Genomic DNA, 24708 nt, shown 5'->3' on the forward strand with positions numbered 1-24708 from the left:
AACACCAAGCACCATTCACTCAAGAGCAACCAGCATCAAAAACAGCAGTTCCATAAATGACCACTGATCAATGATGTGTTCAACTTTACAAACACACGATATGACCAACAGCTTTTTGTTGATGTTCCCAGCTGTTTCACACTTCCGTTCATTGACTCATTCTTGCATCAATGAGGATTCAGATGATACATTTAAGAGCAATGGGTGACCTCATCACCCAAAACCAGAAACACAGGACATGTGGTGGCTGAGTGTCCACACACTTATGCCTGTACAATAGTAAAACATTTGCTGTTCATTACTATAATGTGCTCTCACATGCCTCTGTGCTGCTTTTTTAACCTGCCACTGTGTGTCTCTATTTGTGGCCATGGCAACCAGAGAGGGAAACACTGCAGGAGGTGATTTTACAGGCATGGAGGTATTTGTATGTCCAGCAGAAAAATACTTTTAGAGCAGCTTCACAGTAAATGAATGAGTATTTTAGTTCATTTAAAGCTGAAGGAGCACTTCGAATCAAGGCGTCCACTGTTGTAGTGAAGATGAATGTGCTTCACGGGCCTCCGTTACACCGTCAGTCATGCTGCTTCACAAAATTGTTTGCCTCTGCTGTGTGTCATAAAGAGATCACACCACCAAACAGTTATTCTTTCAAATCTTATCTGATGGTTACGTTTTTTATTCAGAAGCCAAGGACTCGTAGCGAGTGCACCGTGTAGGAGGCGCAGTCGGATGCATTCATGGGTTTCATCTGTTCAAAAGGCCAACACTGCAGGCTGTCAATACAGACGGTCTGCAGAGGGAACAGGACTGGTCTGTCTTCTGTTATTTCTGGCATAGGGTTGGTCTAGAAAAATGTATCCCGAGGGGTTAGCATAGTCTGTGTGAAATAGGTAATGTTTTTTCTGGACCAGAAACGCCCTAAACGCAGCGAATTCCACTGAAAGGAAATAAGCGCAGACGTGCTGCAATAATATCATTAGTGGCTTTAAAACAATAGGAAAGATAAAATTCAACTCCAACACCACCTCAGCCCTGCACTGCACTCGCATCAAAAGCACGAAACACACACACTGAAATGGAAAAAGTCGCACAGCACGATAAGATAAAGGTTTTGCAGTGCATCTCACGGCGGACTGAAAACAGGAGGAGAGCGTCTGAATCAAAGCCAAGAACTCTGCTGTGTAATGAAGTTCTGAATCTGCTTTAGGAAAACAAAGGGACTTTTGATTCCAGCAAATATTTAGTAGGACAAAATAGTGCAAATATATACAAAATTAGAATAATATATAGAATTAAAAGTACCAAATAATATTGTGACACCAGACTGAGTGAACCCCGCCTCAGCTGGGATAGGCTGTTCAATACACTGCAATGGAAGGCGCCTTATCAGGCAGCTGATCACATTAAATATAAGAGGTTTCCATGGGAACCAACACACAATCCATGATGCGGTTTATAAACCGAACCAAGTCGTTTTTTTTCTACATCCAAACTTTTGTTAAGCTGAATTTCTATTGATAATGATAAACAGTAATCTGTAGCAATCGTCTTTAACGGTGCAAAGAAAGATTTCTCAGATGTTGCATCAACATTTTTAACCTGCTCTAAGCACCATACTTGGGCTTCCTGTCTGAAAGTCTACTCACATATTTGCATGTCAACACACTAAAACACAGCTGCAGTGTGTTGCAGTGAGAGCTGCCAGCAGGGTGTCGGGAACTGAACTGAATTATTTTGCCACTTTTTTCTCTGTTAATGCACAGTGTGCGAGTCTCTGGCTTGTTTAGCAGCAGAAGCTGTCAGATGTGTGCGTTTCAGTGACTGTGTGTTTTCCTTAAGGTTGTGTTGGGTTACAGAAAATCCAGAAAACCCCTCAGAGCTGCACATCTAAGCCAGTGTTTGACAGAGGAATGAAAGACTGACCCAGTCTGACTGCAGTTTACCTTACACGCCCTCAGTCATTCTGTCTTGGCTAATCTAACTCAGTCTCTCCCTTTTGCCTCCCTCCCTCCTCATTCCTTTTGCCTCCTCTGTGTAATACCGGCCCTCCCCTCCCTTCTCAGCTGTTGGCCACGTTTCTGATCCAGTTCGAGAGGTTACGTGGGGTTCAGTCCTCAGGGGTCCTCTTCATCTTCTGGTTCCTGTCTGTGCTGTGTGCCATCGTGCCTTTCCGCTCCAAGATCCTGCAGGCCTCCAGCCAGGTGAGAACACACAGCAGCCCTCAGACTTAGCCTGCTCACACATGTCGGTCGTCATCTTCTCGGCCCCGCTGCCCGCTCATCTCCCCCAGATTCTCCTCATCTTTTTATTCTGCGCCGTGTTTTTTCCACTGCTCTTGATGTTGGAGGATACTTGAGCAGTCGTGTCTTCCTGGGCCCTTCCCCCCACCGCTTCCTGGTGAGTTGGTATGGTGAGTGGATGATCTAGAGGGGTCATACCAGGCCACTGCTAAGCCGAGAGGGCCTGTTGTTTCAAACACACGTATCTTACCTCCAGTGTGCACACAGTAAACAAACTGTGCAGGCGCTGTGCGGTGTTCCAAAATGGAGGAAAGGTGTACAGTTGTTGATAAACACCACTGACCCAGATCATTACTTGTCTAAGTGTTAAGATTTATGGCTTAATGAGTGGTACACCTTTAATCTACTGGACTCCCTAATAAGTCCACCATTCTTTTGGGAGCAAAAAGTGATTAGTGACCTATTAAAAGTTCCTACTACAAAAATGTTGAAAATGCATTAACAGTTTTTACATTGACATGCTACGTATGAGCACTAGGAGTGAAAGAAAGGAGCTAATATAAGAGTGATCTGACTAAAAATATGTTTGTCTGCAGCCTGAAACGTCTGCTCTACTTGGCAGACTTCCATGTCTCCGCTGTGGAAGGGTTAGAGGCTGTGTTAATATGCACGTAATGATTGGATTATGGTCAATAATTAGAGTAAGACTTACCCTAATTAGCATGTTTACATTGGTTGATATTCATGTATCTGCGTGTGGAGGGTAATCTGATTTATGGCTGTCCTGCTGTGACCGGCTCAGGTTCCTTTATGATGTTTTTGCTGCATGGTCTGTGGACAAGAGAAATGTATGAGACATTAAAGTAATGATTAAAATCACACCACAAAGAAAGGTTTAGACTTGTTTAGACTGGCCTCCAGGTAGGAACTTCATTATATGTTAGTAATACTCCCTTCTTTAATTCACCTTGCCATTAGTTGGTAAAAATGAAGTGGAATTTGGATCATTGTCTTCATGCATGACCCAATTTTCACCACACTTTAACTATAGGACAGATGGACTCACATTTGTCTCTAGAGCACTCTGGTTTACAGAGGAGTTATCGGTTCACTCAGTGACTGAAAGGTGCCCAGATCCTGTGATCCTGTGCATTAGCATTAGCAATAGGAACAACTCGACTTTGGTCTCATCAGTGTTCCACAAGTGTTTGTTCAGATGCAGTTTAGACAGTCTTTCCTGGGAACCCTTCAAACAAACTGTACTTGTTCAGTCACACATCAAACATTGAGCATGCTCAGTGAGGCCTGTAGGCTCCAAGATGTAGCTCTTGGTTTTTTCTTCCTCTGATCATTGCACGGTCAGATTATGGGGTGCATTTGCCTCTGCGTTCTCGCTGCAGAATGCAACGCTTGCTTCTTTAACACCATAGTTTATGTTGCAAACGCCAAAACGTCTACAATTCATCAAGGACTGATGATCAGCAGCACCCGCTGCAGCTCAACTAACCAAGCAGAGGCTACATGTTTCACATGTTTTGTAAAATACTTAATGTTGTGGTGAAAAAAAGTTACATGTTGTTGTTCGTCTCTTTTGAACATCAGTGTGTTTTGGTTGTGAGAGCAGCCGCGGTCACACAGTGATGATATAATCACACCGATTCAGAAAATCAACCGATGCAAAAAGTCCTCGCTCGATCACGGGAAAGATCAGTGACTCCCTTTGTGGGCACAGACCCGATATGAATGAATGAGCTCAGTGTGTTTTTTCAATACAGTGTGAAAATATTTTGAATATTGTGAATGAACAGAACGAGGCGGCCACTATCAGCTGCTAAACACAACAACATCAACGTTGTTATTAGCACGCTGATGTCAGCATTTAGGTCAAAGACAGGCAAACAGACTCTTCTCCTGCCTCACCTGAACAGCTAACGTTAGCAGGGCTGCTAGCTTGGCACCTCTTTGATGCTGTTCCACTCGTGGAATTTTAATTTCCCATGAACGATGTCTGAAACAAAACGTGCAACGCCCACAGGAAGATTAAGCGAATTGGTCGGCTGAGTTTTAAAGTCCTTCTGAGACCTGTCTTCTATAAAAACGGTCAACAATGTCTGGATTTCAGTCCATCCATCATGAAATTGACCCCGATGCTCCTGTACACAACATTTCAGAACGAAGTCAAAGACAAGCTGCGATTCACCACCTTCTACTTCTACTTCGGCCTGGTGGTCTGTGAGCTGATCCTCTGCTGCTTCAATGAGAAACCTCCTCTTTTCTCCAACGTGGTCACCGACCCGGTGAGTCCAACAACAACAACAACAACAACGACACACACTCTCAGCATGTTTGTGTGCCTCTAATCTATATTACACTGACATCGCATGCACTCTGTTGAAAGCCTTGAGTGGGCAGCTTGTTAAAACAGGTCACACACACACACAGAATTCAGTTGTTACTGGCTGCTCACAGAAATATGTCGTCTTTATCCTTGTTTAACCTCATTGGCCTATTTTTCTGCACATTTTCCAATTTCTTCTCAGAATCCCTGCCCTGAAACAACAGCAGGTTTTCTATCCACCATGACGTTTTGGTGGTTCACGAGGTGGGTGGCACACACACACACACACACACAACTTCCAAAAACCCATTAACTACATTAATTAGGAATAATAATAATGAGTAGAATCATCTTTCTTTTGCACATGAAGCTTCAGTGGTGCAGTAGATGCAAGTCTGACAATGGCTACTAATTTTAGCCTAAAAAGGAAATTGAGGCTTATATGAATAAAACAAAATAGAATTAAAAAATTCATCAAGTGCTGTTAAGTGCTAATGCACATACTTTCCTGCCGTTGCTCTATTTGACAGGATCTTTCCAGCTGTAATCATGAGATAATATCAGAGTTATCTGGGGTATATGTGGTAGCATTTCTTAAGCTCGCTGGTAAGATGAAAAACTGACATAAACCCTTGGTGCTCTCTGTTTTGCTAATATGCATCATTTTAACAGAAAACAGAATAATCGTGGATGTAAACAGTGCCTGTTGTGCCTTTCTTTCTTTTGTACTCTGAGCCAATCTTCTTCCCTTGTGCCACAAAATGCATCAAACCAATATCCTGTGAAATCCAATCCGGGCGGAACATAATGGTGATTAGAAACTCCAGGAAACTCAATAAAGTTAAATAAAGGCTCTGAGATTATATTTTAGCCACTGAGTGAAACACACAGGGGATGGAAGCAGAAGTCCCATTTATTTACAGTAATTGTCCTTTTTGTTTTGTTGAATTGCTTAATGTACCGGATTGAATTAAACTGTTGATTCTTTTTCCTCAGTATGGCCATTAAAGGCTACAAAATGCCCCTGGAGGTCAAAGACCTGTGGTCTCTGAACGAGCGCGACAGCTCCAAGGTGATGGTGCCCAGACTCCTCAAGGAGTGGGACAAGGAGCAGGCCAAGGCCAAGAGGTATGTGTGAGGAGAGGAAGGACGGAATTTTCCCAGCATGTCTGTGTGTGTGTTACTTGTATAAAAGCCTCTCGGTGCATGAGATTAAAACAGTCACTATGAGACAGCATGTTATCCAGAGAAATCAGGTTAAAGCTGGAAACAGGAGAACTGCTGTAACCTGGATACTTTAAAACGCACAGCTGGTCAATAATCCAGTCTGTCCACAGACATATGATGCTTCTTCATTTATTTTACACTTCTTTCATTCTGTAAATCTTCCCAGCGACAGAGGACGTCCCAGCAAATTCACACTAAGATCAGACCGTGCAATGCTCAGAAAAACACAAAAAAAAACCCAAGTGCTCCATCTCAGATGCTACAGGCCTCACTGAGCATGTTAAATGTTAATGTGACAGCACAATCAGAAGAAGACTAACAAGTACACTTTGTTTTAAGTGTTACCAGGAGAAAACCTCTTTTGCTTTTAAAAAGCACACGGAAGCACGACTGAGATTCAAAAAAATCCAACAGTAACACCTCATACACACCGTCAAGCACAGCGGTGGATGGGCACCATTAAGTGGACCTCTCTATATCTATAGTGTTCTAAAGGCAAATTCGAGGTGGTGTTAGCTTAGCATTCCCATTTTCTCAACAGTACATTTTACTACAGAAAGGACAGAATATATCAGCAGATCTGAGGCATATGGACAAAAAACTGAATACTGTGCATCCCTACAGTTCAGCTTCATGGCAAAGCAGAATAATACATGTGAATCCCTGGATATGCATAGTTACAGCTGCAGCTGGAGGCACCAAACACATAATTAAAGCCCATAATTGGAGAAGTCATTGCCTCATTACGATCCTAACCAGTTTAGCAGTGACAGACTGTAAGCCTCCTGAACGTGAATTCTAATTCTTTCTAAAAAAAAATGTTAGAAGCATCCTTTCATTTCCTTGTCAGACCAGAGAAGAGAGGATGTTTTCATAAAGGGTATGGCCCTGTGTGTGTGTGTGTGTGTGTGTGCAGGCATACATTTCTGTACCATGTGACATATGTTTTTGTAACTCCAGCACCAGAATAGTAAATATATGAACCGTTTATTTCACTGAGGGGTTGTTAAGAACAGAAGGAATCCACAGAGTGTCTGCAGACATCAGAGGGAACATGTGAAAAAATACTTTGGTCTCTTTTGTCGTCAAGTTGCTCTGATGTCTTTGTGTTTGTGGAATATTTTGGGCTTTTAAAGTCAGAGCCTCTGAGGAATAAATCCACCTCCCCCCTGCTGCTCGGCAAAGTTAATTAGTTTTCTCATATAATGCTGGATTCCACAGCTACACGCTGGAGGAACTGGTCCGGCACTTTGTGTTAGAATTGTGCGACTTCATCAAAACAAAGAGGGTAATTTTGTGCACATTGAACTTTGACCTCCATCCGGCTGCTTCCGCTCCTCTGCCCCACAACTTTCCTGTCAGTTTCAGTGTACACAGAGCGTAAGACGATACGGACAAGCTCCATTAGGCCTTTTCAGCCTGGAAACCAGTTCCATCACAGTTATTTTACAACAGGAATCCAACTCCTCTGCTGTAAGCCGGCATTAGAACAGATTTAGTTTACTTCCCTTTAACGGAAAAGTTTCTGCCTGAGGTCCTTCTGACATTACTGACTGTGTCTACCACATGCAGCCAGAACAAAGGTGTTGATTCACACTATTCTGAGTTGTTTTCTTGTGTCCATGTTGCTACTAAATCCAAAGTCACTAAAATATTTAACACAACTGTTTGACCCGGCCATTAGGCCTGATTATTAACTCCATGCATCAATGTCAAACACGCTGAAGCGTGAAACGCCTCCATCTGGCTGACATGTTATTGCAGAACTCATTTAAAAACAACTGCTGTATATATTGACCTTACTTTGTCGCCTTCCATCCACAGTGAACAGAATCTGTCCAGCCAGGCCCTGTACGCCAAGCCGCCGCCATCGACCACCAACCACGTCACAGGAGGAGGAGGAGGAGGAGACGGTCCCACCAGCCCTGAGGAAGTCGAAGTGCTGCTGTCCAATCAGAAAGCTGCTCCCCGCCAGCCGTCCTTCCTGCGGGCCCTCATCAAAGCCTTCGGACCGTACTTTCTGATCGGCTCGGCCTACAAGCTGCTGCAGGACGCCATCACGTTCGTCAACCCTCAGCTGCTCCGGTAAAAAAAAAAAAAAACAACACAAACAACATTGTTCGATAAGCTTTTCTTAGTATATACGTTTGCATGTTGGTGTGTATTTTTGCATTATTTAAATTATAGTAGCCCTAAACATTCTTTATGCACACTGTCCTTGTCCAGGATGCAAAGTCGTCATGTAAATATGTTTCCTTTTTGTGCCCTTGGGAAATTACTGATAGCAGCTGTGTGACGGTTTATCTCAGTCTGGGAGATAAAGTATCAGAGGCGGCTGACCGCATAGTTTTCCTGTATGTATTCCGCTCTGTGCTCACAGATCATTCGTCAGTTATGACACTGTGTTTGTGTGGTGGGAAAAAAAATTACCCATGTAAAGCTGAATGAATTGGAGCCATTCTAATCTGACTAAAATCAGGAAGAACATAAAGAAATGAGAAGTTATTAAGCACATCAGATCGCTTCCCTTTTTTCACAGCCGGCAGTACATTTATTTCCAAGAATTTCTAATCTATTTCAAACATGGAAAGTTAAACCTCAAGCCATAGATAACAGGTTGTGTTTTGGCCTGATAGTAAACTCTGCAGCGGCTGTTACACTCACTCTGCAGCTACAGCGCTTGAAGGTCAATTCCAGCTTATGCATCATTAATAAATCAAAAACTGGCTGATCAAACTAAAGCATACTCTGCATATAAAGGTGGATGTGGCTCCACCCCTGTTGTACAACCCGTTGTTCAATAACAATCAGCCTGTTCCGGTCAGATCCACCCATGAGAGGTGGATCTAGCCGGATTGGCTCAAATGTGGCTCAGGTGTGAACGCAAATGTGGCTCGCGAATCCAGTTAGCAACATGCTACTTCCGGTTAGTGACGTGCTACTTCCAGTTCATGGGGCGCGACACGGGACAAAAAGACCACACGACCGCGGCCTGAACGGACTCTGTATATTACGAGGTGCCACCTAGTGGTTCGGAGGACAGCAAACACGCTGGATGAAGCCGGATTGAGTGCGGACACAAGTGTGTGCTAGCCAGATTTGAAAATAGGTCTGAACGCATCCAGCTTAAAGGCTGTCTGGGCTCAATCCTACTCTAGCTGGAATGACTTTCTCCAGTGTGAACGGGGCCTTTAAGACTCGTATCAAAGGAGATTTTATTTCTTTTTTTTGTAGGATGTTGATCTCATTCACAAAACAGACGAACGTTCCCGACTGGTGGGGTTACACACTGGCCTTCCTCATGTTCTTCACAGCCTTGCTGCAGACTCTCATCCTCCACCATCACTTTCAGTACTGCTTTGTCACCGGCATGAATGTGCGCACCGCACTCATCGGAGCTATCTACAGGAAGGTATGCTGTAGAGACGGACATAAAATGAGCAAAATCTGGGACTATTTATTTGTAAAAGGCTCCAAAATAGTAACGCTGCTCATCGCCTTGCAGGCCCTGGTGATAACCAACGCGGCCAAACGTTCATCCACGGTGGGAGAGATAGTCAACCTGATGTCTGTGGATGCACAGAGGTTCATGGACCTCACCACCTTCCTCAACATGCTGTGGTCCGCTCCTCTTCAGATCATGCTGGCCTTGTATTTCCTCTGGCAGGTACATGCACGGCTAACAGCCAGATTACAGGCAATGTGAGAATCTGACGACTCAGGGCAGCACATTGTCACTGTCTTTCACAGAACCTCGGTCCGTCTGTGCTCGCTGGTGTGGCAGTTATGATTATGCTCATCCCTTTCAATGCGGTCATTGCCATGAAGACCCGCGCCTACCAGGTAACGTTTCCTCACGACATGTATGTGTAGATTTGGTTGGGTTTGGAGAAGAGGCTTTTGAAGACATCAGTCTGTCCCCTGTTCTTCTTCAGGTGGAGCAGATGCAGTACAAGGACTCTCGTATCAAGCTGATGAATGAGATTCTGAACGGCATCAAAGTCCTCAAGTTGTACGCCTGGGAGAACTCCTTCAAAGAAAAGGTCCTGGCCATCCGGCAGAAGGAGCTCAACGTGCTGCGCAAGACGGCCTATCTGGGAGCGCTGTCCACCATGGCCTGGACCAGCGCCCCCTTTCTGGTAGGCTCAGCTATGTTCTTCTTATTCTTCTTAAGTATTTTCCATAGCAGGATTTAGAAAGCAGGTCATATAAACACATACTTTCCCATCCAAACACCTGCATGTATCACTGACTACCACCTCTCTGAAGTGCTGAATATTCCAGCTGTTGACACTGGATTTACTGCTGAGTCACAGCAATGACTGCTGAACATCTCTCTGGATGGATCTTTGTACCTGAGCGGCTTGTTTGTCCGTGTGTGTTTCCAGGTTGCCTTGACAACATTCGCTGTGTATGTGACTGTGGATGAGAACAACGTCCTGGATGCGGAGAAGGCCTTTGTGTCTCTGTCGCTCTTTAACATCCTCAGGTTTCCTCTCAACATGCTTCCCCAGGTCATCAGCAGCATCGTACAGGTGGGCACTTGAACACTTGTTTTTTTAACTCCCTCTTCAGTGTGTGTTTCAGCCAGTGCCTTTATTTTGTCTTTGTTTTGCATTGCAGGCCAGCGTCTCCTTGAAGCGAATCCAAAGTTTCCTGAGTCATGACGAGCTGGATCCAGACTCTGTTGACAGAAAGAACACAGGCACAGGTAGGCAACGTCCGTTTTGGGTATTTATGCTGTCACTGAATGTGCTTTAGACAGAGTTTAATGTGTAAGAAAATGTGCTTTGTCATCAGTCTACTGTGTAAACTCAATAGTTTCTGGAAGCACAGAGAGCGAAGTCACTTCTCTCCCACTCACTCACCCCCTTCACCCTGTGACTCAGAGTCTGGATGACTAACGGCTGTTTGTTTAGCCTTTTGTGCCACCAGCTCTGCACCGTGCCACCATTTAAAGCTGCTGAAAAAAATACATCATCTGTCTTTCTGTTGCTCAGAGTTTTCAGTCACAGTTGTCAATGGGAAGTTCACCTGGGGTAAAGATGATCCTGCTGTTCTGCACAAGTAAGGTCCAGAAAAGCCACATGCTGCATGTCTGCACTGGTCATGTGTGTTTGCAGTGTGTAATGTTGACCGTGTGTCTGTTTTATAGCATTAATGTGATGGTGCCCCAAGGCTCCCTGCTGGCTGTGGTCGGCCATGTTGGCTGTGGGAAGTCCTCCCTGATTTCTGCTCTACTGGGTGAAATGGAGAAACTGGAGGGAGAGGTGTCTGTTCGGGTAATCTATCTTTTTTAAATGACATCATACATAATATAAAAAACAAAAAGACACATTAATTCCCTGATAATTTTCCCTTCAAGAATTTTAGCATCTTTGTTTTGGTTCTATGGGTCTCATGACCCTTATTTTTATTGATAAGGCTCAGGTAATTCTCACTGCATAGTTTACTGCCACCAAGGCCACTGGAGAAAGTCATTCCAGCTAGAGTAGGATTGAGTCCAGACAGCCTTTAAGCTGGATGCGTTCAGACCTATTTTCAAATCTTTTTGTGTCCGCACTCAATCCGGCTTCATCCAGCATGTTTGCAGTCCTCCAAACCACTAGGTGGTGCCTCATAATATACAGAGTCTGTTCAGGCCGCGGTAGGACCGTGTGTGCGCATGCGTTGTGCGGTTTTTTGTCCCGTGTCGTGCCCCGTGAACCGGAAGTAGCATGTCGCTAACCGGAAGTATCATGTCGCTAGCCGGATTCACGAGCCACATTTGCGTTCACACCTGAGCCACATTTGAACCAATCCGGCTAGATCCACCTCTCATGGGTGGATCTAGCCACTAGATTGAAATCAAACTGGATACAGCCGGATTCGAGGTGTTCACACTCAGAAAAAAAACATCTGGAGAGGCCCGAATCCCGCTTTAGCCAGATTTTTTTCCCCAGTGTGAACCAAAGTGACCAAAAAATTAAAAAATAAACTACATTATATCAACAAAAGAAGTGTGGACACTCAGGTTCCCTGTTCAGCCTGTTAATTTGTCCATAAAATGTTAAAAAACATTAATTAAACAATCATGGATAATCAATCAACAGTGCAAACCATTATCTAACAGACTGCAGCATTAAGATGTCCCTCTTCACAAGTAACAGCTAAAGCTGCACATGGTGTCCATGTACTTTTGGTCACATAGTGTAGGTAAATTATAGCAGACTGGAGTGCTGTTTCTAGCTGAGGAAGCAGCAGCAGTAAAGAATTCTGCCTCTCTCTCTGTCCTCAGGGCTCGGTGGCTTACGTACCTCAGCAGGCCTGGATACAGAACGCCACCCTGCGGGACAACATCCTGTTTGGAAAACCCTACAATGAGCAGAAGTACCGCTCCGTCATGGATGCCTGCGCTTTGACCCCTGATCTGCAAGTGCTGCCTGGAGGAGACATGACTGAGATAGGAGAGAAGGTTAAAAAAAGAAAAAGCAGGGCTTTCAGTTCCTTTCTTCACTAAAGTAACCTCTTTGTGTTTCTGCTGAATGACTCAAACTAACCTGTTTTGACCCTGCAGGGCATCAACCTCTCCGGTGGTCAGAGACAGAGGGTTAGCCTCGCTCGAGCTTTGTACAGTGACACTGAAGTGTACTTGTTGGACGACCCGCTGTCCGCCGTGGACGCCCACGTGTCAAAACACATCTTCGACAACCTCATTGGTCCAGAGGGGCTGCTGAAAGGCAAGGTGAGAAAACCCAGAGTGAAGTTCTATACAAGCTAACCCAACCTTTAGCCTGTTAGCATTGTGAAGAGCTGCTAACGTTTCTCATTTCAGTGGAGGAAGTGGTATTTTATCTTTTCAGTAGAGCAGAAGTTGAATTACGCTCTATCAGTTTATTGCATGTTATCTTTTTATGGTTATGATACCAGGTTCCTGATTAGACTCGTTTAGGCTTGATGGCATCCTGCACTAAATAGGTCACTTAAGTTGAGCTCGTAATAATAATATATTTTTCTTAGAAGACTGTAACTGGAATTTCTTTTGGTGTTTTCATTCCAGACACGCATCCTGGTGACACACGGCATCAGCTTCCTGCCTCAGGTAGATAACATCATGGTGATGGTGGACGGTCGGGTGTCAGAGATGGGCTCCTATCAGGAGCTGCTCAAGCAGAACGGAGCCTTCGCAGAATTTCTTAGAAACTATGCCCTGGAGGATATCATCGAGGAGGACGAGGTTACCGGTAGAGCAATACTTCCTCCTTTTTTTAAATATATATACATATATATATATATATATCAGATAACGTGAGGTTGAGCAGGTTTATTGACAGTATATTACTCTTATTTTATCAATGCTTTCATAGAGGAGTTTGAAGAGGAGGAACTGTTCCCAGAGGACGCCCTTAGCAACCACACAGACATGGTGGACAATGAACCAGGGATCAATGAAGCAAAGAGGAACTTCATACGGTATATTTAATGTCCTGTCCTGTTTAATCACAGTAAAATAAAATTACAGCAGCCATGTTTTGTTGTCCTCCTTGTTGTCACCTTTGCAGGCAGATCAGCATCATTTCAGATGGAGAGAACCCCAGAACGCGTTCGGTGAGGAGGCACGGCTGCAGCCAAAGGAAACACTCGGAGCAGCTGGAGAAGAAACCGCGGGAGGTGGAGAAACTCATCCAGGCGGAGACAGCAGAGACGGGCAGGGTTAGTCACGGTTCTAACATATCTACTGACTGAAAATTTAAAGTGCCGTTTCAAATTATTTAGCTACGCATTTAATGTTAATTGTCTTTCTTTAAATATGATGCAATTAGTCCAAAGATTCCACTATGTTTAAACAGGTCGACCAATCAAACTTTATCTGTGATCCATTTTTTTTGTGCAGGTTACCTATCACACGGCTTTGACCTTTAACCTCTTATTCACACCCAGGTGAAAGCCAAAGTGTACCTGGAATACGCCAAGGCGGTGGGGCTGCTGCTGTCAGTGATCATCTGCTTCCTGTACGGCTGTCAGAGCGCCGCCGCCATCGGAGCAAACATCTGGCTCAGCCAGTGGACCAACGACGCCTTGACAAATCAGACCAAGGAGAATGTGAATATGAGGGTGGGGGTGTACGCAGCACTGGGCATTGCACAAGGTAAGAAACACTGAACTCACAGTCATCTGTACAGATACAATATATATATATATATATGTGACCAGAAGTAAATGGACACCCTGGGCAGTCTGTTTTATATGGAGCCACTCTGATGACATGGGCAAAAAATAAATAAATCGTGGCCACGAATTATATATAACGTGCGCACAAAATACCAATTCGTGACAGAGGAGTACGGGAGCAGGCTGCCCGGCCAGGGAACACTCTTCCCGGGCAGCAGGGATCGTCCCTCTCCCTGTCCATCATGTCACTTTAACTCCTGTCCGGGCCGGGAGTGACATGATAGACAGGGAGAGGGGCGATCATTGCTCCCTGCTGCCCAGGAAGGGTGCATCCTGGCTGGGCACCCCACTCCCTTGCGCTCTAGTCGTGGCCACGATTTATTTATTTTTTTGACCATATCATCAGCGGGGCTCCATAGTTTTACGTTTTGAAGGTGGAAATCTTAATACTTCTGGCGTGTTATGGACAAACCATTGGAAAATATCCTGAAAACACTTCCAGACTTTAGAGCATATAATAAGGATTTAAATCATAACTTTGTATGTCCTGACCTCAAGTTCACCTGAAGTCACCCTTTATCTGACTTTGCAAATGGCTAATGGGCGACCAGACACATGGAGGCTGGGTGTCCACACATGTCTGGTTATTAATTGTAACTTAAAAAACATATACATTCATTAGTGGTGTAGTGTGTCCACATACTTTTGACCATATGGTTTATGTTGCGTAAACAATTCCTCCCTTACAGTTTATTAATTTATTAATAATCCGAGATTACTTGCTTTGCAGCCAGTTTTCCTAAGAGATGCTGTCAGCCAGAAGAAAACATTTCATCAGTGTTACCTTGTTTAAATGGAGTGTGACATATAATGATGCATGTTTTTTCCAGTGAACTGTCACCTGGTGATTCCATTGCATTCTCATTCCACAGTAAAACCCTCCTCTCCCATACCTTTTTTTTTGTCTCTCTACTCCTACTCTGTGATTAAATCCCATCCCAGGTATCCTGGTCATGATCTCTTCCTTCACACTAGCCATGGGGAACATTGGTGCAGCCAGGAAGCTGCACTTTAATCTGCTCATCAACAAACTTCACACGCCTCAGTCTTTTTTTGACACCACACCTATAGGACGCCTCATCAACCGCTTCTCCAAGGACATCTACGTCATTGATGAAGTTCTGCCATCCACTGTGCTCATGTTCCTGGGCACCTTCTTTGTTTCCCTCTCCACCATGATCGTTATCATTTCCAGCACCCCCATTTTTGCTGTTGTCATAGCACCCTTGTCTTTCATTTACATCTTTGTCCAGGTACCCAGGGTGGGGGGGAGAAATGTTGCTTGTGTGCCAAGCGATCCTGTCTCTTCCTCTTTTTCTTGCAAATATTGGACTCTTCCCTTTCCTGGACTGGCATGCGACATGCACGTTGGCACAGTGGATTTTGTAACCCTGTCCTGCTCCCTCCTCCCTTCCTTGTTTCTCAGTAGCTTGCGATGTTGTCCATGATGAGCACCTGCTGCTGCTGCGATCACTTCCCTTTCAAATCCTAAATTCATTTTCCTCTCTCTGCAGCCAAAACGCCTCCTGTCCTACCCAAAGCCTTACACACACACACACACACACACACAAAATACATAGAACTTTAGTGTAAAGTGATGTTAGCCCAGTGTTTAGTGATCCATACTCTCCCTCTAGTGGTGGACCAGAGTTACTACAAATGAACTGCTTCATTGTGACTAAAGGCCAGTGTGGCTAATTTCAGGGTGTCAGAAGTTGTTGAAGGCATTACAGTAAGGCCTGTGATTAAACTGTTGTCATGGAAACGTGGGGCATCTTAGTTTTAGAACAACAGCATTAAATCGTAAAAAAGAAATCAGAGAATTTCCAAGTGCCTGCTGTCACATTTACATCTGTATAATCATAGAAACACAGCAGAGGCAGGCTGTATGTACTCCTGCAGGATCTCAGCCTTACAAGTGGAACAAAAAGAGTTTTCTGGTGACACAAAAGTGAGGCCTGTGGTGTTTTCTGTCCGTTTGTAGCTATATACTCACAAAACGTTGTTTTCACACCATCAGAGTACAAAAATCCTGCCCTGACAGTGGAAGCTGCTGTGTCATTAGACGTTGGGAAACGGGCCCTAAATCAATTTAACGCAGGTGTTGTTGTGTTGACCCCTCTCCCCCCCCACCCCCCCACCCCCTTCCTCTCGCAGGTGCGCTGTTGTTGGTTAACTGCCTGCTGTGCCGGGCCTACAGTATGCTGCGGGCAGCCAAGCTCACACACCGCAACATGCTTCAGGGGGTCCTGCGAGCTCCGCAGGCCTTCTTCGAGAGCACCCCCACTGGGCGGTTACTAAACCGCTTCAGCAAAGACGTGGATGCTATAGACTCCCACATCCCAGACAATATTGACATATGGATGCGTACTTTCTGGTACACACTGAATGTGCTGCTCATATGCTCTGCCCTCACCCCAATGTTCCTCATAGTCATAGCCCCGTTAATGGTGTTCTATTGGTGGGTTCAGGTAAATAGGAAACGAGTCTGCTAACTCATTAATACAACATGCATGTCTGAGAGTGCTGTGGAGTGTGTGTGTGTTTGGATCAGTGATCAGTGCTGTTTTGGTGCTTCAGTGTGGTGTGATCTGTTAGTTTTAGCTGGCTTAGTGGCTTAGTAGTCAGGTAGTAGTATAAGCCTGGGATGTAGCTAGCAGCGCCACTTAGCATAAATTCAAATTTGAGTCAGCAGGGCTGCTCTTATAGCCAAATGTTGATGATTTATGCAGATTTAATGACTTTTTTTGCCCTCAAAGTGTTCACTGACTGTGGGTTTAAGTTTAAAAAGTACCTTCGCCATTAACTTTTGCACAAAGTGGAAGAACTAGTTAGCTTTTACCAAGAATATTGTTTGGCTTAGGAGCAGCTCTGTGTGACCTATTGTGGTGTGAAAACCAGATGAACAGTGGTGGCTGGAGAACAGCAGTTGTAATAGTGGCGTGTGTGAGTGTGTGTGTTGTGTTCATCATTGCAGAAGAATTCATCTTAAATCAATACTAAATTTGACCCAATAATCTGTAGCGTTTAAGTGATCACTGTACTCACAGACGAGGCTGCGCGTCATGTCGAGGTTAGAACCTCGCAGAGAAAGGAAGTCACACAAAAATCTACAAATGCTGAAAAGGATTTAAATGGTTTCATTGCATTTCTTACGACGTACAATTAGTTGAAATGCAGCATTGACCCATACTGGGGGTCAGGTTAGGATAGGTCTAATGTTAGAATTCCCTTACTGATACTGCCACATGTGGCTATTATGTGAACTACAGTCAGACGTCATACACTGTGTGCAAGTGTGCATCAATTCTGTTGTTAGTTTATTGTTGGGTCACTCTGTTCTGTATCTGCGGCTGTGCAGGATTGTATTTATGTCCTATCATGACACTACAGTGGAATTGGACACGGAGAATCAACACCAGGTCCATACCATGTAGGAGTTCTACAGCTAGCTGATGACCAGGAATCTATGGATCATGTTAGCTAGCGAAATATTAATGAAGCCACACTGATAATACATCCCTTAGCTAGCTGAAAGGTAGTTCCACAGCTTTCTAACATTAGCTGCAACAGTTTGGGATGAAATAAAATATTGTCACCCACTCGGGCTACATTAGGTAGTGAGTAATTTGTCTGCTAAGCCCAACAAAAGCTGCACACTGAGCAAGGCCCTTAGGATCAAGCATAAATCCAAGCAAAGAGAACGAGTCCACGTACAGGCACCGTCAATACACGTATATTTCTTCAACATGGAACCTTTAAGAAATGTTGTGAAAACTTCCTGGATAAAATACTAACCTATTTTTCAAGTATGAACCATTCATCAGTAGGTTGTCATTTAAAGGGAGGGTCTGTGATACTAACTGGACCTCCACATCACTAAAAAAAACAAAAATCAGCAGCACTAACATTCAGCCTCGTGTCATTCCTGCGGCTCCGTCATGGCTTCCACCCTGCATGGCCCGACTCTGTGTTGTGTCTTTCCTGCACTGAGAAGACGTAACAGCTTCTAACACTTTGATAAACCTGATTTGAATGCTGATATATGTGTAATTACAAACACAACACCTGCAGCAGTCTCCTGAGTATGAAGCCACTTTGTGGACTTCAGTGTAACAGTGTCCGGCTCCTTATCAGCAGTCTGAATATCAGATGAGCACTGCAGGTGTTGTGTTCAGGCTTTGTGTGTGTGCGTGTGCGTGTGTGTATGCGTGTCCGAGTGCATCATTATTATTGTCAAATATCTTAACATGTGTAAAAAAGACTTGTCGGGTTGTAATGATGTGTCTGTTTCTCTCCCCCCCTCCTTCAACGCCTGTAGAGATTTTACGTTGCCACGTCTCGGCAGCTAAAACGCCTGGAGTCGGTCAGCCGCTCTCCCATATACTCCCATTTCTCTGAGACCGTCACTGGCTGTAGTGTAATCCGAGCCTATGGCAGACACTCTGCCTTTGTTCTGATGAGTGATATGAAAGTGGATGAGAACCAAAAGAGTTACTACCCTGGTATAGTGTCCAACAGGTACGTGTCTGGTTTCAGCTCAGCAGAACAGCAGCTCTGTGTTCCAGTTCTGTTGAAAAGGCTTCGCTCTGCACACAGACGCCACTGTTTGATGGCCAGGCGTCAGCTGACTTACAGCAGCTGTTAGTTCAGACATGCTATCTGGTGGCTGAGTGCAGAGGATGTGAAAGAAAATGTTTCAACACTGGAACACAAAAAAAAAAAATGCACACACACCAGGAGATATTCCTGAAGAAGGATTCAGATAACTAAGCACTTAACCACACTGCATGCTACATAAACACCGTCGTTTCATATTCACTTCCTCCATCAGCTCTCTTGCTCGTCAATAACTGTAGCTGTGATGTCATACAGGTGGCTGGGAGTGCGTATCGAGTTCATCGGGAACTGCATTGTGTTGTTTGCTGCTCTTTTTGCTGTGACTGGAAAGGAGAACCTGAACCCCGGCCTGGTGGGTCTGTCAGTGTCCTACGCTCTGCAGGTGAGTACTGCTGCCACACTTCAGTTCACCATTTAAATATATATGCTATATATAGCAGAATATAGTCCCAGAATGGATCAAAGTAGGAGACTGCCGCGTGTTAATCAGCATTTCCATTTGTGCTCGCTGTGAATACGCAGCTCACATACAGTACTTGGATAAGGTCATTCAACTAACGATTATTGAATTAATCAATAATTTGCATCCCTATTCTGACCTGTTATTAATGTTATTGGACCAGTTGTACTTTTTTTGGAATATTTGAAACCCCCCAGCGCCCGGCCCCCCCCCGGGTTAAGTTGAGTTTGAGACCCCTGATTTAAATGCTCATACGAGCCGTGTCAGGCATGATGATGTCAGCTTACATACACCACTAAATCTCTATACTTCAGTCACTTGTTACTATTTCACAAGGTGTTGTTATTGTTCATTTCTGCAAACTAACAAACTGTAGCTTCTACTTTGGATACTGTCCCAGTAGATCTCTGTGTTTACCACTGCTATTTGTAGCCTATTTATCAATGAAGAGAAATAAATAATAAAACACTGCTGCTTATTGACAGACAATCAAATTAATGGAGAATTAAGAAACTCATCTCTTTTAATGCAAAAACAAGTGCAATAGTATTAGTGCAATACAACAATAAATCACAGGTGACATGATCTAAACCCTCATTCCACTGATTCATATTCATTCATTAACACATATAATCATCAGAGCATAATAATGAAATTTCAAAGGTAATAGACCAGGTTGTTCTTAGTTTTACTCTTACAAAACTCAAAGCTAATTGTTTTGAGAAGCTCTGTGTGAGTTACCTCTGAGCAGGTCTGTGTCCAGCGGTGGGGAAAGTCAGTGAGGTCAGAAGTCCAGGCTCGGTCCAGGCTCGGTCCAGGAGTGCAGGAAAGTCTATATCCGTTCAGAAAGAAGCAACAGTTTGAGTCTCCCGCGGAGTTTTTCCTTGTAACGTCGCTTTCCTGGTCGAGGCGGGTTGATAGTTTATCTTCTGCCACTTTCCGTTTCAGTGAGCAATGGCGACCAACAGAACGCGTATCCTGTTGTGTTTTTAATAAACAAAATAGAAGTTTCTAAAATGGCGGCGCAGGTGCGTCCTAGGTCCCAAATAGCGGAGTGACGTTGCTACTGCTAGCAAGCCAACCAATCACCGCGCTAGCGGTTTGCGTCACCTCGACGCGTAGATACAGTTTTTTTTTTTTGGAGGTGCACGTCAAGCGTACGCATAGCATAGGGCTCTGCGCAGCCGCAGAGGGGCTACGCGGGGGTATAAAAGTATTAGCTTTCGCTAGCAGGTTGCTAACTAGCGGCTAATCGTCGGCTAGCACATTATTTGAAGGAAAGTCAAAGAATCACTCACTCTGTCTGGGCTGTCCTGACTCAAACCTGTCAAACAAATTTAGAAAAGTCCCAATTACTAAAGAAATATAGGTTTTATTAAAAGTTACCCCATTTATTTAGCAGTAAATGGTATTTATGGACTATTTATCTGCTCTCTAACTGGTGAGGATGTGTGTTAAACCAGGGTACATCAGTCATTTCATGATTAAAATGTGAATATTTTTTAATACAGTTGCTTTTACGTCAGTGCATATATGCTGCCCTTAAAGCCGGTCCTGTTTCAATAGGTGACCATGTCCCTGAACTGGATGGTGCGGATGACTTCAGATCTGGAGAGCAACATCGTGGCGGTGGAGCGAGTGAAGGAGTACTCTGAGACCAAGACGGAGGTTTGTATGTCAGCAGCATGTCAGTGTGTGTGTGTCCACCCCTGTCTGGACGCTCTGCACACTGTGCATGTGTTTGCTTTTAAAGCAGCGCTGGCTGTGTGCAGCACTTAAACTGTAGGAATTTACCCGCAAAAACCTGTGGCTCCACTCAGAACAACAAAAGACCTATAAACTGTAACTAGATCCAGAACTGTGGATTACCTGGTGCCAGCAGGAGGCCCCCTCTGTTACATAACCAGGGTCCTTGTACTGTACACGGTGTACTTTTTCAGATGGCATCACAGCATGTGCCCCTTCCTGTACAGTCACTGGTATAGCTCTTAGTGGAAGTCTTTGTTTGCAGCATCCAGTGTGTCCCTGAGGTGAAGTTTAAATATTTGGCAGCTGCGAGTGTCCCGCTCTCACAGTGTGATAAACAAATCAGCTCTGCTCAAAGCCAAGCAGGCTAATGAGTTGTTCAGAAAGTTTTCCTAGTCAGAAAAGCTGTGTGTGTGTTTTTTTTAAGGCGCCCTGGGAAGTGGAGGACAAGAGGCCCCCATCAGACTGGCCCACGGAGGGGAAAGTGGAGTTCCACGAATACAGCGTTCGGTACCGAGAGGGACTCGACCTGGTCCTGAGGAACATCACGCTGAACGTCAAGGGGGGAGAGAAGGTGTGTGTGTGTGTGTGGTGGTGGGGGTGTGGATTGATGGATCAACATGTGACGGCTCTGTTTGTGTGTCTGTGCAGATCGGCATCGTGGGCCGCACAGGAGCCGGCAAGTCCTCCATGACGCTCTGCCTCTTCAGGCTGCTGGAAGCTGCAGCAGGAGAGATTACCATCGATGGGGTGAAGATTGCTGAGATGGGCCTGCACGACCTGAGGTCCAAACTCACCATCATTCCACAGGTGCACAAACCCACACACACACACAAAGAAAGTGTCGACAGTAAAATGCATCCTAATGTGTACGCGCAGCTGCAGCTTCCTTTCAAGCTCTGTCTCTCTGCTGCTGCTGCTGCAGGAGCCTGTGCTGTTCTCCGGCACGCTCAGGATGAACCTGGACCCCTTCGAGAAGCACAGCGATGAGGAGGTGTGGAAAGCTCTGGAGCATTCTCACCTTCACAAGTTTGTCAGCAACCAGCCGGCAAAACTGGAGCTGGAGTGTGCAGAGGGAGGAGAGAACCTCAGGTGAGTTCAGAGGGAAGGAAGGGCAGCGCTCAGGAGCTGTGTGCAGACTCCGTGTCACACTCTGTGTGTGTTTGTGTGTGTTGTCACGTCTCCAGTGTGGGCCAGAGGCAGTTGGTGTGTTTGGCTCGAGCTCTGCTCAGGAAGACCAGGATCCTGGTCCTGGATGAAGCTACTGCTGCTATCGACCTGGAGACGGATGATCTCATCCAGTCCACTATCAGGACTCAGTTTGAGGACTCCACCGTATTCACCATCGCACACAGACTCAACACAATCATGGATTACACAAGGTGAGACACACTTTGTTTGTTCGTCATTATACTTTTATATTCTCATACATTTACACATAAAACATCACAGAATTCAGTCATTAACAGCCTCACAGCTGACATGGAGACACTCGGGAGACCTGCAGTGAGCGGCTGATGGCGTGAAAACAGTTTTACAGTTGTTTACCGTACACTAAGACATGTGTGAGTCTACTTGTAGCCATGGTTGTGTTAAATTGCAGTGAACAAGGAGCCATGCTGTTCAGAGACATGCAGGATACAAAGGGTTAAAGGCCCCGTTTCACTCCACATCTGTTTATGCACGAAGAAATTAATCAAATGAACCATTTGTTAAAGTAGTTTTGCAGGAAACAAACTATTAAAACTCCCTTGTCCTTTATTATCAATATTCATCTTCAGACTGAATACAGTTTGGATTGTAGAAAGATTTTGGACGGGTTTGTCTCGTCAGACTTCACAGATGTGTCCTCTGTCTTCCCCCCCAGAGTGCTGGTGTTGGACAAGGGAAAGATAGCCGAGTTTGACACTCCTACAAACCTCATCGCTCAGAGAGGAATCTTCTACGGCATGGCTAAAGACGCAGGACTGGCTCAGTAGCCCCCCGTCCCCCACGTTACAGTCCAGGTCTTAAGGATCAGTCTCCTTTTAAAACCTGGCGGTGGAGCTGAAGAGCCCCTCTTTACGTGCACTCGGTCGGTATGTTTTTCAGGACATGTTTTTTTTGAATGAAGCCTGAACTCTTTGGCAGACTTGGGGTCAGTTAGCAGTTGCTTGGAGTTGCAGTGTCTGTCACAGGCCACATCAGGACACGCTCCTCTGTTTCTGGCACTGGCGGTGTCGTCCTGCTGTCTGTTTGGCATCTAAATAGGAAGAAAAAGCCATATGTGCAAATGCTACTTGACCCAAGTCTGCTGTTTAGTGCCTTCTGTCAGTGGGATAAACAAAGCCAGTGAATGTATCATTTCTGATCGGCGGCAAAAACAAAACAGGAAGGAAGGAAGGAGGAACTTTTTTATTTTATTTTTTCTACAAAGAAGAATTTTGTGCCACTGTACCTTCCTCATAAGTAAAAAAAAAACGACACTTTTGTGATAAACCCACTTATTTTTGTACTGTACCATTATTTAAGCTACTTTTTAAAGAATTGTTTCATCATCTAGGGAAGTTTGCTCAGTTAAATATGTGATTCTTCTGTGAACCAAATCTATAAAAACTTGAATTCTGTACCACCAAAATATGAAATATAATAAAGCCTTTATAAAAAAAGGAGGAAGAGTATTGTTTGTGGTCTGTGATTAAGTCAAGCCTCCTGATGCTGCGTCAAACCTTCAAAGGGCCTTCATGCTAACTTTGACTGCTAGCTCCATAGAAGCTCCGGCCTAAGATAATCCTGATGATTTAGAGACTTCCTGTTAATGATACATTAATATATAGATTACCTGTAGTTCCTTAAGTGTCCACAAGAGGCTGGATTGAAAATTGAGTAAATCCCCATAGAACACCATGTTAAAATGTTCAACTTTACAGCAGAATAAACTCTGTCCCTATATAACATATTATTATTATTATCAGTGGTGGAGGAAGTACTGAAGCTTGGTACTTAAGTAAAAGTACAAATACCCAGCAAAATATATACTCAAGTAAAAGTAGAAGTGCTACATCAACAATCCTACTTAAGTAAAAGTCTTAAGTACTTTTAAATGTACTTAAAGTATTAAAAGTAAAAGTACTCACACACCAAATATATATGATTGATTTCCATTGCAAAGGATCTGAACAGGTTAAAATAATCAAAGAAATCATCTTAAATTAAAATGGACCATGTGTAGTTAATGTACATGTTCAGTCCAGAAGCAGCTGTGGACAGGTCTGTGTGTCATGAGGCAGGCTGTGGACATCAAGTGAACAGAGAGGCTGCTGATAACAAACAGGCATTCAGCATGTTTACTGTGTCAGTGTTCCTGCTGTAGATTCATGTTATGATTCATGTTCATCAGACATTAATGGATGGACCTGTGTTAGCAGACAGCAGCTAACTAGTTAGCTCACTGAGCCAGAGCACCGGCATCATGACTGAGGCTCATTATAGAAACACAGCTGGCAGCGTGACACCACCTCCATGCAGAGTCTGACCTCTCATCAGTCCAGCACTGTGTTCATCACATGGAACAAGGAACTACAGACACTGTAGAAATGTAGTGGAGGAGAAAGTACAGGTAACAGCTGCAACATGGAATGTAAACGTACAGTAACGAAGTACAAATACTTAGTTACTTTCCACCACTGTTTATTATACATTAAAATTATCATCCTCAACTGACCTCTAAAGGCCACTTTTTGTGTGATTATTTCATTTTTTTCATGTCTATATATTGACGTTGTTTCATACAGGTAACATGTATAATTGCATTTTTCCTTGAAGGAATTCTGTGAAATAATATTCAGGATGTTCCTTCATCATAAACACCAGGTGAACACCAG

General features: G+C 44.3%; 1 protein-coding gene across 4 annotated transcripts in view; it reads left to right on the forward strand.

The window, feature by feature from the left end:
* Positions 1-23486, forward strand: part of abcc3 (ATP-binding cassette, sub-family C (CFTR/MRP), member 3) — a 34552-nt gene extending 11066 nt beyond the window's left edge. For 3 of the 4 annotated variants that reach the window (XM_028408122.1, XM_028408124.1, XM_028408125.1), the window contains exons 4-31: positions 2067-2204; positions 4415-4540; positions 4784-4845; positions 5578-5709; positions 7633-7893; positions 9043-9220; positions 9314-9475; positions 9559-9651; positions 9744-9947; positions 10197-10343; positions 10432-10519; positions 10809-10875; positions 10964-11090; positions 12086-12262; positions 12365-12532; positions 12848-13031; positions 13155-13260; positions 13350-13500; positions 13729-13936; positions 16177-16490; positions 18341-18540; positions 18895-19021; positions 20666-20767; positions 21273-21419; positions 21497-21655; positions 21771-21937; positions 22033-22227; positions 22713-23486. In XM_028408122.1, coding sequence (XP_028263923.1) covers positions 2067-2204; positions 4415-4540; positions 4784-4845; positions 5578-5709; positions 7633-7893; positions 9043-9220; positions 9314-9475; positions 9559-9651; positions 9744-9947; positions 10197-10343; positions 10432-10519; positions 10809-10875; positions 10964-11090; positions 12086-12262; positions 12365-12532; positions 12848-13031; positions 13155-13260; positions 13350-13500; positions 13729-13936; positions 16177-16490; positions 18341-18540; positions 18895-19021; positions 20666-20767; positions 21273-21419; positions 21497-21655; positions 21771-21937; positions 22033-22227; positions 22713-22824 — 4302 coding nt within the window. In that variant the 3' untranslated portion in view covers positions 22825-23486. Of the gene's footprint in view, positions 1-2066; positions 2205-4414; positions 4541-4783; positions 4846-5577; positions 5710-7632; positions 7894-9042; positions 9221-9313; positions 9476-9558; positions 9652-9743; positions 9948-10196; positions 10344-10431; positions 10520-10808; positions 10876-10963; positions 11091-12085; positions 12263-12364; positions 12533-12847; positions 13032-13154; positions 13261-13349; positions 13501-13728; positions 13937-14961; positions 15273-16176; positions 16491-18340; positions 18541-18894; positions 19022-20665; positions 20768-21272; positions 21420-21496; positions 21656-21770; positions 21938-22032; positions 22228-22712 lie in introns of all 4 variants that reach the window. The other variant, XM_028408123.1, reaches the window with a different exon arrangement.
* The last annotated feature ends 1222 nt before the right edge of the window (positions 23487-24708 follow it).

This window comes from Parambassis ranga, chromosome 6 (assembly GCF_900634625.1).
Source record: "Parambassis ranga chromosome 6, fParRan2.1, whole genome shotgun sequence".
In the NCBI taxonomy this organism is placed as follows: domain Eukaryota; kingdom Metazoa; phylum Chordata; class Actinopteri; family Ambassidae; genus Parambassis; species Parambassis ranga.